Below are 16,849 nucleotides of genomic sequence, written 5' to 3'. Positions count from 1 at the left end.
TTTAGTAAAGGAGAGAACACTGCGTCCTCTCCGCAAGCCGCAGAAAATATTTTCCAGATGGTGGATAGCCATTTCAGACAGCCAGTTTTCACCACTGAGAGGGAGCACTCCGAGCTGAGTTATGGAAAAGCATGGCTTTTGAAGGATTAAGGAAGAATCAGATTCTGGGAGTAACTGCTGACAATTTTATTCAACTTTTTTTACATCGACATTTAGAGATAACCCATGTTATGATACGCAGTGAAGTTACAGTGAAGTATATGGTTCATGTGTAGTTGTGATATAAAATGGAAAAGGTGGCTACAGCACCAGGACTGGACTAGCCAGCTGGGGTTTGTAAAGAAAGGGCTCCAGCTCTAGAAGGGTCAGGCTTCTCAGACCTCCTGACAAAGTCTCTGCTGGAGTCCTGGGAAGGACACTCAGATACAGGGGGAGCAACGCACAGTCTGTCCCAGACGTGGATAAATGGGCACATGATCGTGAGAGGTAAGCCAGCAGCCATGTCACCCTGCAACTTACAATTGGCAGCCCACTGGAGCTCAGCAGGTGTGAGCCTGGTCAGTACCTGGATGGGAGACCTCCTGGGAAAAACTAAGGTTGGTGCTGGAAGAGGTGTTAGTGGGGCCAGCAGGGGGCGCTCACCCTGTGGTCCATGTGGGTCCTAGTGCCCCAGTATAGTGATGGGGACACTATACTGTAAAACGAGCACCATCTCCTTGATTAGATGTAAAACCGAGGTCCTGACTCTCTGTGGTCATTAAAAATCCCAGGGTGTTTCTCGAAAAGAGTAGGGGTGTAATCCCGGCGTCCTGGGCAAATTTCCCATTGGCCCTTACCAATCATGGCCTCCTAATAATCCCCATCTCTGAATTGGCTACATTACTTTGTTCTCCTCCCCCCCTCTGACGGCAGGCGGAGCGATGCCAGTTGGAGTATTCTCGGTCGCATTTAATGGCAACGTCAGCTCAAAGATTTGGTTCAAACCATCAAATGGAGATGGGCGTGCCGCCAAGCGGACCCTGTTGACGCGGGATTAACGCTAAAATGAGAGACAGAGATGACCGTGAGAGGTACCACTAGGGTGTGAGGTGCCAGCTCCTGTTCTGTATGAGATCTGGTTGACGTGTCTCTACTCTGGGCATGAAGTCATGTGTACTCAAGGTGGGAGCTGGACTCTCCCAAGAGCACTCCCACTCACGTCTGACAGGGTCAGGACATCACGGTCTAACTGAGGTACAGGGAGCGTCTGTTCTGGGAGATTGGAACTGGAAAACTCTCAGCTGATAGTCGAGATGGGAGGGGAAAACAAACTTGTACCGTTTGAGAGGAACTAATTGTTGTTAGAAAACTGTTTGAAAAGCTCTGGAAATGCAATGAAATGATCTGTCCTTTCTTAAAGGCACTGTAAGAATTACGCTTGCGCAGATATTGAGGTTTGATTCACCTGAAATGCATAAACCCTGAGCTAATTCATTTTTAGATTTAAAAAAAACAACAAATGTTTTGGGCCATGACATTATTTTATACATTCAAAATAACTTATGATTATTAAGTTAATCATTATTAAATTATTACTCTTAATCTCAGAATAACTCATGATTCATTAGAATATCATTCTTATGATAGTTCTCAGACGAAATGATATCAGATACTCCTGCCTCATAAAAAACATTTCTCTGCTGTAATAAAATCTAATTCAGAGCCCATTAAATACTGGTTTAGAAAGCATACATCTCTTATCCAAGTTCTTAATACCTTTAACTAAGCATTACACTTAAATTTAAAATAAAATGTTATATATTTTTGACATTTTTTGCATTGTAGATGGAGGCAAAATGTTTTTAATATAATTTTAACAAGATAAAAAACAGTGTAACGCAGTAGGTAGGCAGGAGTTTTGTTGAAACACACTTTAAATGCTGAACACAAACTAAATTGTTAACCGCAATGAAGAGTTTCACATATGAGCCCCGCATCGCGTGGAAAAAAAGATAAGATCATTGCTTACCTAGGGCTTCATGCAGATGGCAGGCAATCAGATTTCAATTTGCAAACACATCTTTCCGAGTCAGTAGCAAACCACAACCACTCACTTCACCCACACCAAACCCAGAACTACAGTAAAAATGAAAACTGTGCAAATAATTTGCAATAAACATGTCTAAGGCTCTTGAAAGTCTTCAGATTGTTATCGATTAGATTTTATCTGCTCAAAGAGCATACAGAGAGGAAGATATTAATATAGTCACAAATGACGCAGTGCTCTACAGGAATGATGCAGATCAATGCTTCTCAAGGTCTCCTGATTTTCCTGCCAACTGAGAGCTCTTAACTAAACTTTCTGAAACAACACACTGCTTTCTGCATTCAGCTAACTCTCACTAACGATGTCTATCAAGTGAGCCCCTTCCTATAAATTACCCTTGAGGTATAAGTTAACACTTTATTTTAAGGGTGAATAAATGTGGAGTGATATGTGGATTCTGCTTTGCATATCTGACCAGTGTTTGAGCAGCTCAGTCAGATTTTTCTGGGTCTTCCAGATCTTGCATTGACTTCAAGAGTCCCCTTTAACTGCCATTTCTTAATGTTGTTTCTAACTGTTTACATGGCAAACTTCTTATAGCCTTCCCTTTCTTTGGAAGAGTAAATTATCTTTCTTTTCACGTCCTCAGACAGCCTAGGAGAGGAGCCCAATGTTGACCAAAAGTTTTCACATGCCATGTTGTCTTTCAGTTAAATTGAGCAGGTAAATAGTAATTCTGCAATATAGTTTGCAGAAGGATGCTTGGTTTAACTTTGTACTATGTAGAGGTAGTATCACCTTCTGGTCACTTAAAGATTTGTTCAAACACAATTTAACCAAGGGCACCTAAACCTTTGGACACAACTGTACATTGATGGGTAGCATGGTTGGGCAGTGGTCAGCAATGCTCACAGCACCTGGACCCCAGATGTCTGTGTGGAGTTTAACTCATTTAACTCTCATGTTAAAACAGTATCTAAAACATGCTTTCTACTGTTAAGAAATATTGCAAAACTAAAGCAGTTTCTCTCCACTCAAGACACAGAGAAATTAATACATGCTCTTGTAACAGCAGGTTAGACTACTGTAATACCCTACTATCAGGGAGCACCCTCCAATCTTTCAATACCTTACAATGAATTCAGAATGCAGCAGCTAGAATCGTTACTAGGAGCTGAAAGTACAACCATATAACCCCCATACTTAGCTCTCTTCATTGGCTTCCTGTCAGGTACAGGGCGGACTTCAAAATCCTTCTACTTACTTACAAGGCTCTCAGAGGTCAGACACCTGTCTATCTAATGGAACTTATTAATGTATACCATCCAAATCGCCTGCTTAGTTCACAGAACGCAGATCTTCTTCACATATTAATAAAATAACAGTTGGCTGTGAAGCCTTTAGTTACAGGGCCCCTAGCTTATGGAACAGTCTCCCACCCTAGTCAATCTCAGGATTCATATCCAGACTGAAGACCTATGACTTCAGCCCAACCTACTCACACCTTACATCATAGCCTGCTGCAACCATGGCTGCTGGTGCTGCTGTCCCTGCCATTGTGTGTCTCTGTGTTGGCCCACCAGGTAGATACATCTGTTCTGACCAGACTATCCTATTCTCCCCCCCACATGTCCGGATGGCGCCTGGGCTGGGGACCATCTGTGTTGGATGCTGCATCACTGCCATGGATCCAAGAGGGACATTGTGGATATAGCTATTGTTTAGGAGGAATTTACTGGTCTACAGAGATCTGCATTGAGTACTAACACACAGGAGACATGACAGATGGATGGATTAATACACTCCTAATTTATTTCCTTTTTTAAAATTATATAATGTTAGCATGCCGAAAGAAGTTGGCCAACCAGTTGACCTTGGACCCCCAGAGGTTTTTCTTTTCCTTACTAAGGAGTTTTTGGTTCCTCTACTCCGTTGTCTTCTGGTCTTCTGTTCTGTATTCACAAAATGAAGGGTCACTTGCATTTTTAAGCACCTTGAGGCAACCTTGTGGTGAAATACGCTATAAAAAAATCAATTGAATTGAACTGAGTTTATATGTTCTACCCATGTTCACAAAGGTGCTCTGGTTTCCTCCCAGTCCAAAGACATGATGGTGGGGTGGCGTCTGGGAAACCTGCCCCTGGTGTGTCTGTGTGTGTCAGACAGTGCACTCGTGTCCTGTCCAGGGTTCAGCTGTCTTTTGCCTGCTCTTCGCCAGCTCCCCCTGTGACCCTGTACTTGATAAAGCGGCTAGCGAATGCGTGCATCGATGTGATAAAGGGGTTTACCCTTTTTATTCTAAATTTAGAACTGACTGAATTATTTAAACCCAAATGTCTTGTTTTTGTCTCAGTGCACAGCCAGTCCCTGCAGCCTCGGATGGGGGAGAAGATGGCCATTGTGTGTCTCTGTGTTGGCCCACCAAGGCCTGTGCCAGAGGCCTTGGTCATGATCTTATGTTTCCTAACCGTTTCTTAAAACGAAAAGACGAAGACGGGTCAAAACAGATGTCCACTCACTGGCCTTTGCACTGTGGTCCGAGGTCTGACATGTCTGGCCTTGCACAGCAAACGCACACTTTCCTCACGCACACGCTAACAGCACTGAAAGAACTTCATCCTGGCACGTGTAAACCACAAACCCGGTGCTTGAAGGCCTCTAGTGAGCCAGAGGCCTCCTGCCTGGTCCTCCAGAAACGGCTCTTCACTCCAATGCTGACAGAGGAGTCAAAGTCCTTATTGTGTCTGGGGCGCAGCACTTATCCAGCACGAACAAAGGATGAACCTGACACCACTCTTGCAATAAAATGAGAATTTATTCAAACGGTGCAAAAACACTTGAGAGAACATGAAAATGGGTCCTCATTCCCTTGAGGTTGCAATGTCTGACAGGCCAACAATCTTGCACATTCAACCAAAGATGATTGAGGGTAATGTATACGTAGTACAGCCCACTATTTCTTTTTCCATTAATGACTACAAGTGTCACCATTGCCAAAGTGAAAGAGGTTTGTGAGATAGCGGACTCTTCCCAGTAGCTGCAAATTGCCGAAGCTCCAGTTTGGCTCTTGTGAAATCAGTTCTCCCACCCAGCTCATCACATCTCTACAGGTCGGCACCTGACTCAACGATGGGACAGTGGAAGTCTCATAAAAGAGCTGCTGGGCAGTAAATCAGGAAACTTTAAATATTAACAATGACAATTCCTATTCCTTATTAGTTTTAACAGCCTGTGCTCTTTGCTTTATTGCATTCCAGAGCTCAGTTTATAATTTTTTCAGACAAAAAAGTCCAAAACCTTCAAGATGCTCTTATCGAGCCGTTTCCTCTAGAGATGCCTCTTGGACATACTGCTGTACACAACCTCCCCTTCTACCAACACGCTCTCTGCTACACAAAAGGACAGAAGATCTTACTTCTTGAATTCAATAAAAATACTAACAGGAGACAGCGCTGTTGCATGGGTTCAATATGGCAGAGAGTTGAGTCACTTTCAAGGCAGATCTTGAAATGGTTCATTTTTCATTTTCTTTATTATTGCAGACCGAGTATTAGAACACTAAAATAAAGCAAACACACGGGACAGGGTATTAAAACGAATAAGGAAATTCAACAGTCATTTAAAATTATGGTAGTGCTCTATAGCCCTTTAATTTGCCCCAAAATAACAGTATATTTTTTGCAGCAGAATGTGGGAACTCAAGTCCAGCAGCACCTATCAGTGCAAATACTTCTGTTTTGAATCTCTTTGTAGAACTCTCCCCTCCAACACAATCAAGCGGTCAGATGGTCAGCTGCTGTTGTTGAACACAATTCCCTCAGGCTTTGCTGTGCACAGCTTAGGGAAAAACATCACCCACACTGGTGTGACCCGACAACAATGAGCCAAACTGGGTTCAGTGACTAACACTTTTACAGCTGGGCTTTAACACCAGAGTGAGTTTTAGAAGGAAGATTTCAATCTTCAACTGTCCCAGAGTGTCACAGCACTAACTGGCCAAGATGATAGTCCTAGCTGAAGTTTTTACAGTAAAGCTGTGCTTATTGGAATGAAACTGAGCCTATTTAAAAATAAACCCCAAATACATAAGTGTGGATCAAATAAAGACCTTTAACAGAGTCCAAATATGTCTATTAATTCTTGACAAAGAATATACCTTGAATCAAGAGCTTGACCTGTTGAAGAATATTCAATTGTATCATCAGAGGCAATAAATTAATTTAAAAAGGATCTAAATAAAATGAAAGGTCTGACCGACAATGAACCACTGTGGGAAGGACACCCCATTAGTTTGCTAAACATTCCCAGTAAAAGAAAAAAAAAACAATGGAAATCTTGACTATAAATATAGAATTTCAAACCAGTCTTTTGTCAGTTTGTTAATGATCTGAGTAGCTAATACTTTTGTTCACAATAAATACCGTGCAGGAGTCCCCTTGCGGCTCGATTTCAAAACCATACGGATCGTCCATTTGAAAGAATACTGACTTCCAGACTCGTGACACGAGCAGCCCTTCGTCTCCCGTGCTGCTTTTTTAGTGTCTTGACGATATCCCATCTTACCAAGCTCTTTAAAAACATTGTAAAAGGTTTGTCTTGTATTGCTTTAAAAAAATAACTTGAAGATACAGATTTACACAGCCTCGCCCAGCCCCTCCCACCTTCTTCATTCTGAAGAGGTTTCCAGATCGGTGAAGTCCAAAGCACTGAAAACGCCACATTGTTCTCCCTTCACCGAGTGAAGCGAGAAACCACTGCAAGTGAAAACAAAATAAATAATGAAAAAACAAATACACAATGATTTTTTTTTAAAAAGCAACCATCACATTCTCCGATTCCCTCTCTGGGATTTAATTTCTCCAAGCATAGAGGAGTCACGCACTGCGGCGTGCTCCACAAAGTGACACGCGACCCTTCCACAAGCTGGACTGTTTCCGCTGACAGAGTAACAGGTTTGACGTCAGAAGCGGTAGACTAGAAAGGGCTCCAACCCCTGCACATAAGCCCACAGCTTCGATGGACGGAACAACACTCCATCCCTGCGTTTACCAGCGTTTGCTTCTTTGAACACAGACAGCCCTGTCTCCATACACATGCACACTGGTTAGGAATAATGGGATTTTGAACAAACACATCTGTCTAACACAATCAGGAGTTTCTAGTTCTTTCCCAGAATCATTCCCTAGAGGTTTCAGAGAATTGAAGCCTATCCTTCTCCTCTCTGATCACACAATGGTTGAGAGTTACATTTCACTTGGAATTCAAGCCAAAACAAACAGATTAAGTCACCTCACCACATTCAATTTGCGGCCTTCTATTGCTTATTACTAGTGAATGTAAAATTAATTCCAAGGTGAATAAGAAAAGACAAGCAAATTGGCACTGGTTTGATAGCCCCTTACACAGTCCACTTCGCTATCATTTTGAAACTAAACCAAAGGCTCCAATTCTTTAACAAAGCATCCAAATTCAATAAGAAACCCGGCAGATTTGTAAAGTATGCAGTTTACTATGCCACTGTAGAATATACTTGGTCTTTCAGAGTGTAAGACTGTGATGTGTCCTTTATTAGATTACAACTGTAATACTGGAAAAAAAAGCTAGATATATGAAAAGTATCACCTTTTATTGCATTAGGTTTACAGACTTGATTTTGAAGATGTTAAGAGAAATTCGTTTAGCAAACAAAAACCTTTTTATGTTTTGCGCAATGCTAATGCAAAAACACGGATGTATTCCAAAAGTTTGAAAATTGTGCAAAACACACAAACATTTGCAGTGGTGCTTCAAATATACATATACTGACATATTAACAAAGCGAAAGGGATACCTCACCAATCTAAAAACTCTGCATCAAAACAAGTCCTTTTACACTCCTCCCTAAATAAAACAGGATGTCTGGAGCCTTCTGGACTCCAATTGCTTCTTCATGCAACTGAGAGAGTAAAACGTGTTTTCTCTATAATACAGTCAGGCTCAGCATCCACAGGAGCAAAGAGTACAAAATGACATACACCCCTTGCTATCTTGGACCGAATTACCAGAGCATGAAGTGACATCATTATGCCGTTGTCCAGTAAAAACAGCTGGTTAAAAATAGCTTCTCAAAATTAAACTGACAAGGTTCATTCGCAGCACACCATGATGCAAAGTTCATAGGATAGCAAGAAGACCTTCAGAATATACCTTCAGTGTATACCTGCTAGCTTCTCCACCTTCATTGCTTTTCAAACATTTTTCAAGAGAAAAATCTGATTCCCTCATAAACAAACACATATATTTATGCATGCAGTTTTTTTTTTACATCTCCCTTAGTTTCATGACTCTAAATTTCTTCTCACTTATGATGATGATTTTGCACAGTCAGGTAAAAAGCATGGCTCTTCTATGAAATGCTATATGTCCTGAACAAGGCACTACTTGAATGAGTAAGGACGTGATATGAGAGACAGGCTAAATATCTGTCTATAGCAAGCACGCCACCTGCTGGTCATCACAAACTCCACTCTGCAGTCTCTCAAGAGACCTTGCATTGTTAGGCAACTGTTACTTAAAACTTAACCACCTTCTGGAGCAGAACAAGTTGAAAGCAAGAGAGCAAAGAAACTGAGAAATAAATATGCCTTCCTTGTCTTGAATTTTTATACAATGTGCCTTTTGTTTAATCTATGGCCGTGCGATAAAATCCAGTGAATCCAGCCTTAACAGCATCTGTATGTTGGGATTCCAAAGGCTCTGAGAAAGGCACAGAACTCATCAGTACTTAAGAGTTTCAGATAAAATAAAGAAAATGAAAGATACTAGAAGCTTAGAAAACACTCAATTCCCAATATTTCAACACCTCCTTATTTTCTTCCTCAAAATATGAACATGTTTTACTGCACAAAAGAATCTGTTCTTTTAAGACTTTCTCCAGAAACTGTTGATAGATACAATGCAATCATTGGTCACACTCATCTTAAAACTAGGCATTTCAAGGAGAATGCTCAAGTTTATGATTGATTCTAGCAAATTTGTGCTTGACTTTATAAGGCTATATTCATAAAATTAATCAAAATAGAGACACTGGCCATAATTCCTTTAAGGCTCCGTTTAAAATATCAGTTAGATCAAAATGTTTGTTTCCCGAATGACCTTGTGGAATATTTTTATCTGAGAATGCCACATTCTCATAAGGTTGATTTTGTGCTTAAAGTCTTGCAGTTTATTTTAATTTCAAACTTCATATGTACAGTATATCTCGACCATAGCACGGTAACAGAATATTTGCACCACCGGAATGTTGTGCTGTATAATCCCCATTGTCTATTAGTTATTAGTTTGAATCAGCATCAATGTTTAATATAATAGTCACTTTGGCTTGGCTATGAAATGCATATGGGGTAAGAACAACACTCTGTAAAATTTATGTTTTGTTCATGTTAATATATTTCATCTCCAAACAACGTAAAATGCATCTGCCCCTGAAGTTGATCATTTCTAAAGTTATAATTCAGACATTTTTTGCGTTAATCTTACATTTTACAAGAGTGCAAAGACCTATGTACTGTAGGTAGTTCAGCTGTTGGGTTAATTTAAGCATTTTGTACCCACCCAAGTAACAACATTCTCATTTTGTTTTTTAATATTGCTTTCAAAAGATCCACTAACACTGGATACAGATCAACACAGACCTTACATTTTTCTTTTTTTCCTGCCACAACAAGGTATTATTTCCACACTAAGGTTTTTTTCTGGAGCAAATAAATCTTCAAGAAGTTTTATTATTAATGAGTAAGACCGAAATGTAAAAGTCAATACTGAACATTCCATTAACTTCCTGCATCTTATACGAGACGAGCTCTCTCAAAGCCAGACTCCTTAAGAGAGTCAACTTCAGCTCAAGGACACTGACCACTTACCACGGGACTCTGTTTGATATGGATTCCATCAGTGTCAGCTTCCATGTGCTATGCTGTGATGGCTAACTGAAGTACCACGAGAGAAACGTACATTTTGGAAAATTAAAGGGGGAAGTTAAGGATAAAGACGGTGACTTGTCAGTAAGACAATAAAAGCCCAACACAAATACCTTACAGGGCCTGGATTTAGGTCAGCAACTCAGGTTTCTTGTCCTCCTGCTTCTAAAGTCTAGTAATAATATTTCAGATGATAATACTGTTGATTGGCACCTCTGCTGCCTCACAGTTCAGTTTCTGGGGTGCTGTTTGCTGGGGGTTAGCACGTTCTCCCCAGGTTTCTGTGGGTCTCCTCTGGGTTTTCTCCCTTTCCTCCCACAGTCCAAAGACATGCTTGTAGTTGTTAGAAGATATCTTAAGAGGAATTAATAACCTGTTACTACTGTTAACAATATAAGAACTGTACACCTTTTGGTGCCTTTTTTGTTAAGTGTCATTCATATTGGAGATTTCTACTCAGAAATGATCTCAAATTCTGAATTTCTACATTCAGAAATGATCTCAATGACTTTTGTAAAACACTGACATACGATTTTAAGACACTGTGTAAATTCAAATTAAGCAGAACCTGTCAAAGCAATCTGAACACAAATGCATCAGTCTGATGGGAGTTAGATGACCCTTTTTCGAATATTTCATACTACTTAGCCTCAAAGCTTCTGGTTCTAAGTGTTTTTATAAAGGGACCAATTCTGTAATAAAGTTGATCATCTTGGAATAAACAGCAAGAGAAACAATTCTGATAGTACTGCAATTAAGAGGTAAAATTCACTGCACAGCTGACTGCAAAAGTCACTAACCAGAAAACAGTGAAGCTCCGGGCCCAACAGCTGCCACAGGTGAAAGAATAGCTGGCAATGTGTCTCATGCCGTTATAATGTTCACCATTCTCACCATTCTCTAGAACCAAGCTGCTGTCCATGGTGCTGAAGTATTGACAAACAGCCCAAAGTAATTTGAAAACAGTTAACACACAAGACACCGTTACACATTAGTTCTGAAGGAAAGTGCTAAGGTTGTACAAAAGGACTCAGTTTTGAGGCCAGCAGTGCAGAGACCAAACTCATCCCCATAGAGTACATACAGTATACATCATCCTCCCATTCATATTTACCACATTGGAGTTTCCATTCAACAAAGTTGTTCAAAGCCAACAATAGCAAACTGAAAATAAATATCCAATCTGCACGAAATAAATGGAAACTACAATAAGATGTATTAAGGTCAGGGAGCACAGCAACAATCTACAAAATATTATGTTATTTCCTACAAAATGTAGTTTTTACCACCAACACTTTTGAAATTACCTGTAAACGCATGATGTATTGGACATTATGAGAAAAAGTTTAAATACCATCCTGAACTGGTTTTGCAAAATTTACATGGTTTTTATGAGCATCCAAATAGAATGAAACCAACACGGACAGAATCCATTAACTGCAACTCTGACAAACCTGACAAAGCATGGAAAACAAGAGAGTCTGTGCCACCAGTTCAGCCAGTATTGCTTTTTCAAAACTCACATACAAAATAAAAAAGATATTTTTTAATGCCAAGTAAATCCAGAAATATGCAATGGGCCATTAAGAAATTCCTCTCTTCTTCAAAATATTAAATTTGAGATATTTCATGTTCTGAACACAAGGGCATAATACTGTAAGAGCATAATCATATATCAATTACAGGATAGAAAATACAAGGGTTTTAATAAACCGTGACACTTCAATCATTTCTTTCAAAAGCTTTATGTTCCATTTCTCTTGTGTGAAATTAGAATAGGACCTTTCAAAAACCTGAAATAATTAACAGTTTCTCCAAAAGAGGCACTTGCTAAGGTTCAAATATAGCAGCACCATCAGTGAACTGTATAATGCGTTAAAGTTTTTAGTTCATTTTATGGAGAGAAGGAGCATCGCCTAGTGAGACACAAAGAAATAAGATAAGATAAGATCAGATAAGATCCACACAGTATGGGCACAATTATGGGAGTGGGAGAAGTATTTGCAAATGGGTACAACATCAGGAAGGAAAATGTGAATGAGCTCATTGGGACTGCAGGATAATGCCGACAAACAGGTCTAATGTCATGATAATGGGGGGAAAAATCACTAGGGGCAGCAAGCTTTTGTTTTGACTTATCGTAGCACACTCATACTAGCAACTCGACAGTAAGCAAGTCTTCAAAATTGGCTATGCTCTCAAATGGGAACGCACAGTCTCCACCTGGTGAAGAATAAAAACTGATTGGCCTGTTACTGACATCGAGCTGTTAGTGAAGACTGAGAGGCCAGGAGTATCTGGGACTTCACCACTCATTTGTATAGCTTAATAAAAGTCCTAAGGTTTCCCTTAGGTAATGATTGTTTCAGGTATACAGTATCGATATACAATTCAAAATGGCTAATGCTACAGTTTCCACTACTGTAACTGTGCAAATATAACTATGATCAAATCATAAAAAAGCACACATCCAGCAAACTTGGGAGTTTTTTTTTAACTATTCCTAGATTTCCCAAAATGAGTAGTAATTACAAACAGATACAAATTTGGGGATCTGATCCTATGTTTCAAATTCCAAGTCACCTCCCAGTCAGCAGTCGGCAAGCTCTTGAAAACATCAGTCAGAAGTGTGCTGCATACTCATGTTAGCAGGGGGAAAACTTCAGCTCAAGAGCTTACAAGCAACGCAAGTAGCAAAATGTGAAGTGAAGCAGTTTGTGTGTCAGCGGTGGTTCTTCAGGAAGCCCACAGAAGTAAGGACAATGTGTCCTCGGGCCGAGTGTGAACCACACACTCAACTGCTGTGTTCCTAATGCAATTACTGCATATATGCAGGAGAATAACCCCTGAACAATCTGGTTAATCAAGGCTGACTGACCCTGAAAGTTACACAATGGAGTAATTCATTCATGAATATAATATTACATACAAAATAACTCCTACTGAATACAGCCAATTTTAACAGAACTCCATGTTGGGCACTCCAAAATGTGAGCTTAATCTGTGCAAACGAGGGATTTACTGTAGGTTTGCATAGTAGCCCAGATCTGCTGCATTTTTCATGAAAAGATCAATTTAAATGTAATCATTTTGAAGGATTAGTGGCAATTACGGGGCTTTTGAATTGATGATTTACTTTTCCTCTGCTATTACTCAAGGCATTTTCAAAACACTCCAACATTAAACAAAGACAGCTCTGTTTGTCCCACTGCAAGCTGTGCTGGGCTTTATGGTGAAACCATTCCTCTAATTTGCATAGATTCCATTCCTAGTTCTTTAGAGTCGCAGTGTACCATTTTCCAGATCTGCCAAAATCACCTAGTTCAGGTGAATCACCTTCATCTTGAGGGCTGAACTGTATTTACATTTTTATTGCAAATCATGTCTAATTAATACTATTACATTAAACTTTGCTGAAAAGGGCCCCTCTAGTACCATTGTTTGAAGACCTTGACACTTCTGTAGTCCTTTGGGTCCTTCAATTGACAAATTACTTCAATAGCTCATTATTGCTAAACTGCAATGAAAAGTGATGTCCTTGTGCACTATTTCTACAGTCACTGTGACAAGAGAGTCTTCTAGCTTTTCGTTTTCCAGTTGAGCATTGTTTAATTAAGTATATTGGTTTTCTATACATTGCTGAAAAAATAACTTTTAGCAAAACAAGATCAGAAAACTACTAGACAGGTTTAATAGGTTAAAATTACTTGAACAGGTCCAAATTTGGTCAATATTTCAATGGAAAGTGAGTCATAAAAGACCAGAGTACCTGATGAACTGATTTTGGAAGGAACTAGCTTAGAAGATCTTAAAGGGAGAGGGAAAATTTCAAGACCGTTCCTCAGAAATAAATGACCATTGATAACACAATCATTAATTTAACATATGGTAAATAACACGAACAGATTAAAAATGCTAACATAACCCCTAAACATGGACGCTGCCATCTTGGAATCAATGGATATACCTAAATTTTGGAAAATCAGTTCAGGTTTCCTAATGCGTACTACAGTATTCTTTCCTTGCTTGTTCAACCACCCATCACATGCAATTTCACCAGTTTAGGTGGTGTATCTTGGTTTTTACCACCAAATGGGCCTAACACATAGCGCACCTGTCTCTATCCCCCAGCAGACATTGTTTGCTGTACGTTCTGCTCTCTTATTCACAGAATTGAGTCTTCTATCCTGTAGGAACATTCCAGTTTTGTGAATGGCTGAACTGATGTCTCTAGTTCTGCTTCTAAACTTGTTTTAAATCCATGTTGCAATTTAGTTAAATAGACTGTTTTAAGGAATATATTCCAGGAAACATGGGACATGTAAAAAAAAAAGCTTTTAATTGTGTGGCTAAGCAATTTTCCCTTTCTCTTCAAGTTAAATCTTCTGCTTGCAATCCCAACTTCTGTCCGCTAGGAAATGTTCATAAGACATTGTCCACGTTCGTTTTGAGGAAAAACTTCACGGATCACATCCTCCTAGAGAATCGCCCCTGCTTAAAAGCACAAAGGGGGGATGCAAAGGCATTCGAGAAAAGTTGCAGTTCACACCCGACCCCTAGAGCTCGAGAAGACAGCAAGTGCAGAGTGCAGAAAGGCAGTTGGCATAGTTATTGACAGACTGACCTAGAAAATTTAAATAACGCGGCAAAAAACACCAACCAAAACTGAAGGAGCACTTAGAATGAGGTGGGGTAGCTATGGAACGCTGCAGGTGTTACACAAAAGAAATCGAGAACAATGCAAGGGAACCTTTGACCTCTGCCCTCCCAATCCGGTCACGGATGTAGCCCCCCCCCATCCCCCACTCACTTGCCCCTTGCCATCAAATGCACCCTATTAATGAGTGATTGAATTATTACTATCGTTAGCATTATTGCATTCCCAATCAACATGGCCAGAGAGGACATTTTTGGAATTTTTCATGGTTCTGGTCGTGTTACCCAAACTTCCAGTGACGATGTTGGTGATGAAGAGGTGGGTGGGTAGGGGTGGGGGGGGGGGGAGTGGGAGCTGAGGCTTCTGCATAAACTCTCCCCTCGTCAAAAAAACAGCAGGAACGAGGGGAGGAGAACGGACTCTGGGCTGCTGCTTCAGAACCTGTGAGAGGCAGGCTCTGCTTCCCTGCGCTTGAGCTCCTCGCGGTAGCAGTACGAGCAGTAGTTGCTGGTCTCTGGGTGGCCGTAGTAGGTGCACGTGGGGGTTTTGCATTTGGTGGGCTGCGCCCCCGTGCCTACGGGAAAGTGCCTGCCCGGGGGGGTTGAGTTCCTGCAGTCCGGGCCCCGCTGGGCTTCCCTGTAGCCATTGCTGTAGCCTCCCTCGCAGCCGGACTCCTGGGGCAAGTACGGAGAGGACGGGTAGCCGGGAGAGGGGTCGTCGTCTCTCGGCGAGGGGGAGAAGCAGCGGGCCACGCGGGAGGGGCTCCCCGAGGGCGGGGGGTACTGCGGGTGGGGCGGCCCCTGCGCCACGGGGCAGTGGCGGGGCAGGGTGGCGTAAGACGGCAGGCTGCCGTAGGAGGATCCGCCCGCCAGCTGGCGCCGCGTCTCTAGGTAGCTGGGGGGCAGCGGGTGGGAGTGGGGGAGGGAGGCCGGGCCGCCGCTCGGGCCCACGAGGCTGGGCCGGGGGATGGTCAGCACGCCCGAGAGCGTGGGCGAGAAGGACGAGGCCTTGAGGGCCGGGGGGCTGAAGGAGGGCGGGGGGGAGCCGTCGGCGGGGTTCTCCTTGGGCTCGTAGCAGCGGTAGCTCCCGTCCGCCCCGTCCCTCCTCCCGGCCGGGCCGCTGGGCGGGGGCGGCGCCGCCATGCCGCTCACCCCTTTCCGCTCGGCCTCCTTCCTCTGCTCCTGCTCCGCCTGGAACCGCTCCTCGGCGTCCAGCAGGTAGCGCTGGATCATCTCCTCCTGGAAGGGCTGCCGGTTGCTGGTGGTGAGCAGCCCGGCGAAGATGAACTTCCTCTCGCCCTGCATGGCCGCCCGCAGGATGCTGAGGCTCAGCTTGACGTCAGTGCTGTACTTATAGGGGTCCCCGGACTGGCGCTCGTTTTCTGAAGACGGGGACCCTTTCCCTGAGCCTGTCCCTCCTCCACCTCCTCCCTGGGAAGAGGGGGATCCTTCCTTACTGCCCTTGCGGCCTTTCAGGGAGCCTTTCTTCTTCTTCTCCTGCGTCTCCCCGGCCTGCTTGCTCCCGCTGCCCGCCGTCTTCCCCGTCATCAGCCCCCCGACGTTCTTCTTCAGCTTGCTGCCCAGGCTCTTGCCGAAGCTGCCCAGCTTGTTGGCCACCGAGTCGGCCCTCTTCTTGTCCTTGTCCTTCTTGGCCTTCTCCTTGGCCCCCGCGCTGGAGCCAGAGGAGCTGCTGGAGGAGGTGGAAGAGCTGCAGGAACCCGCTGCCTTGCCGCTGCCCGCCGCCGACCCGTTCCCGTTCGCTCCCCCGCCGCCGCCGCCGCCGTTGCCATTGGAGCTGCTGCACACCGACTCCTTGTCCGACTCCCCCGAGTCCGGAGGGGTGCGGGCGTCGTCCCCCGCTGAGGCCGTCGGCGACTCGGGCTGCGCAAGGGGGGCCTGCTGAATGGAAACACAGAGTCAGGCGGCCGGGCCGCAGGACTGACCGGCCGGGTGTTCGTTCTGCGTTCAATCTGCTTCGCTGACAGCGTGTCCTACGCAGACTGGCGAGTCCACATGTCGCACGGCTGTTTCTACCCAGTCTCAGGATGAGATAGAGGCGCAGTGAAAGAACACTGTGCCTAGCGACTTTCTGAACAAGATTTCAGTATTGTATCAGTATAGCATCAACAGTTTTTCAGCCTTGCACAAACAACTTCATGCTAAAATAGGCTGAAAAGAGAAGAAAAAGAAAACACAATGTTTTGGTCGT

General features: G+C 42.9%; 1 protein-coding gene and 1 long non-coding RNA gene across 4 annotated transcripts in view; one reads left to right on the top strand and one right to left on the bottom strand.

Annotated features, from left to right (window-relative positions):
* LOC148639840 (uncharacterized) lies at positions 1 to 6,151 on the top strand. Its single transcript, XR_015930650.1, has 2 exons — positions 1 to 486; positions 4,380 to 6,151. It is a non-coding gene; the product is annotated as an uncharacterized LOC148639840 (long non-coding RNA).
* The window catches only part of otud7b (OTU deubiquitinase 7B), an 82,372-nt gene continuing 70,345 nt past the window's right edge, over positions 4,823 to 16,849 (bottom strand). For 2 of the 3 annotated variants that reach the window (XM_088621107.1, XM_088621109.1), the window contains exon 12: positions 4,823 to 16,539. In XM_088621107.1, the coding sequence (XP_088477233.1) occupies positions 15,076 to 16,539 (1,464 nt within the window). In that variant the 3' untranslated portion in view covers positions 4,823 to 15,075. The remainder of the gene's footprint in view (positions 16,540 to 16,849) is intronic. The other variant, XM_088621110.1, reaches the window with a different exon arrangement.

This window comes from Lepisosteus platostomus, chromosome 26 (genome assembly GCF_059453375.1).
Source record: "Lepisosteus platostomus isolate fLepPlt1 chromosome 26, fLepPlt1.hap1, whole genome shotgun sequence".
Classification (NCBI taxonomy): domain Eukaryota; kingdom Metazoa; phylum Chordata; class Actinopteri; order Semionotiformes; family Lepisosteidae; genus Lepisosteus; species Lepisosteus platostomus.
This window is presented reverse-complemented; position numbering and strand designations above follow the sequence as displayed.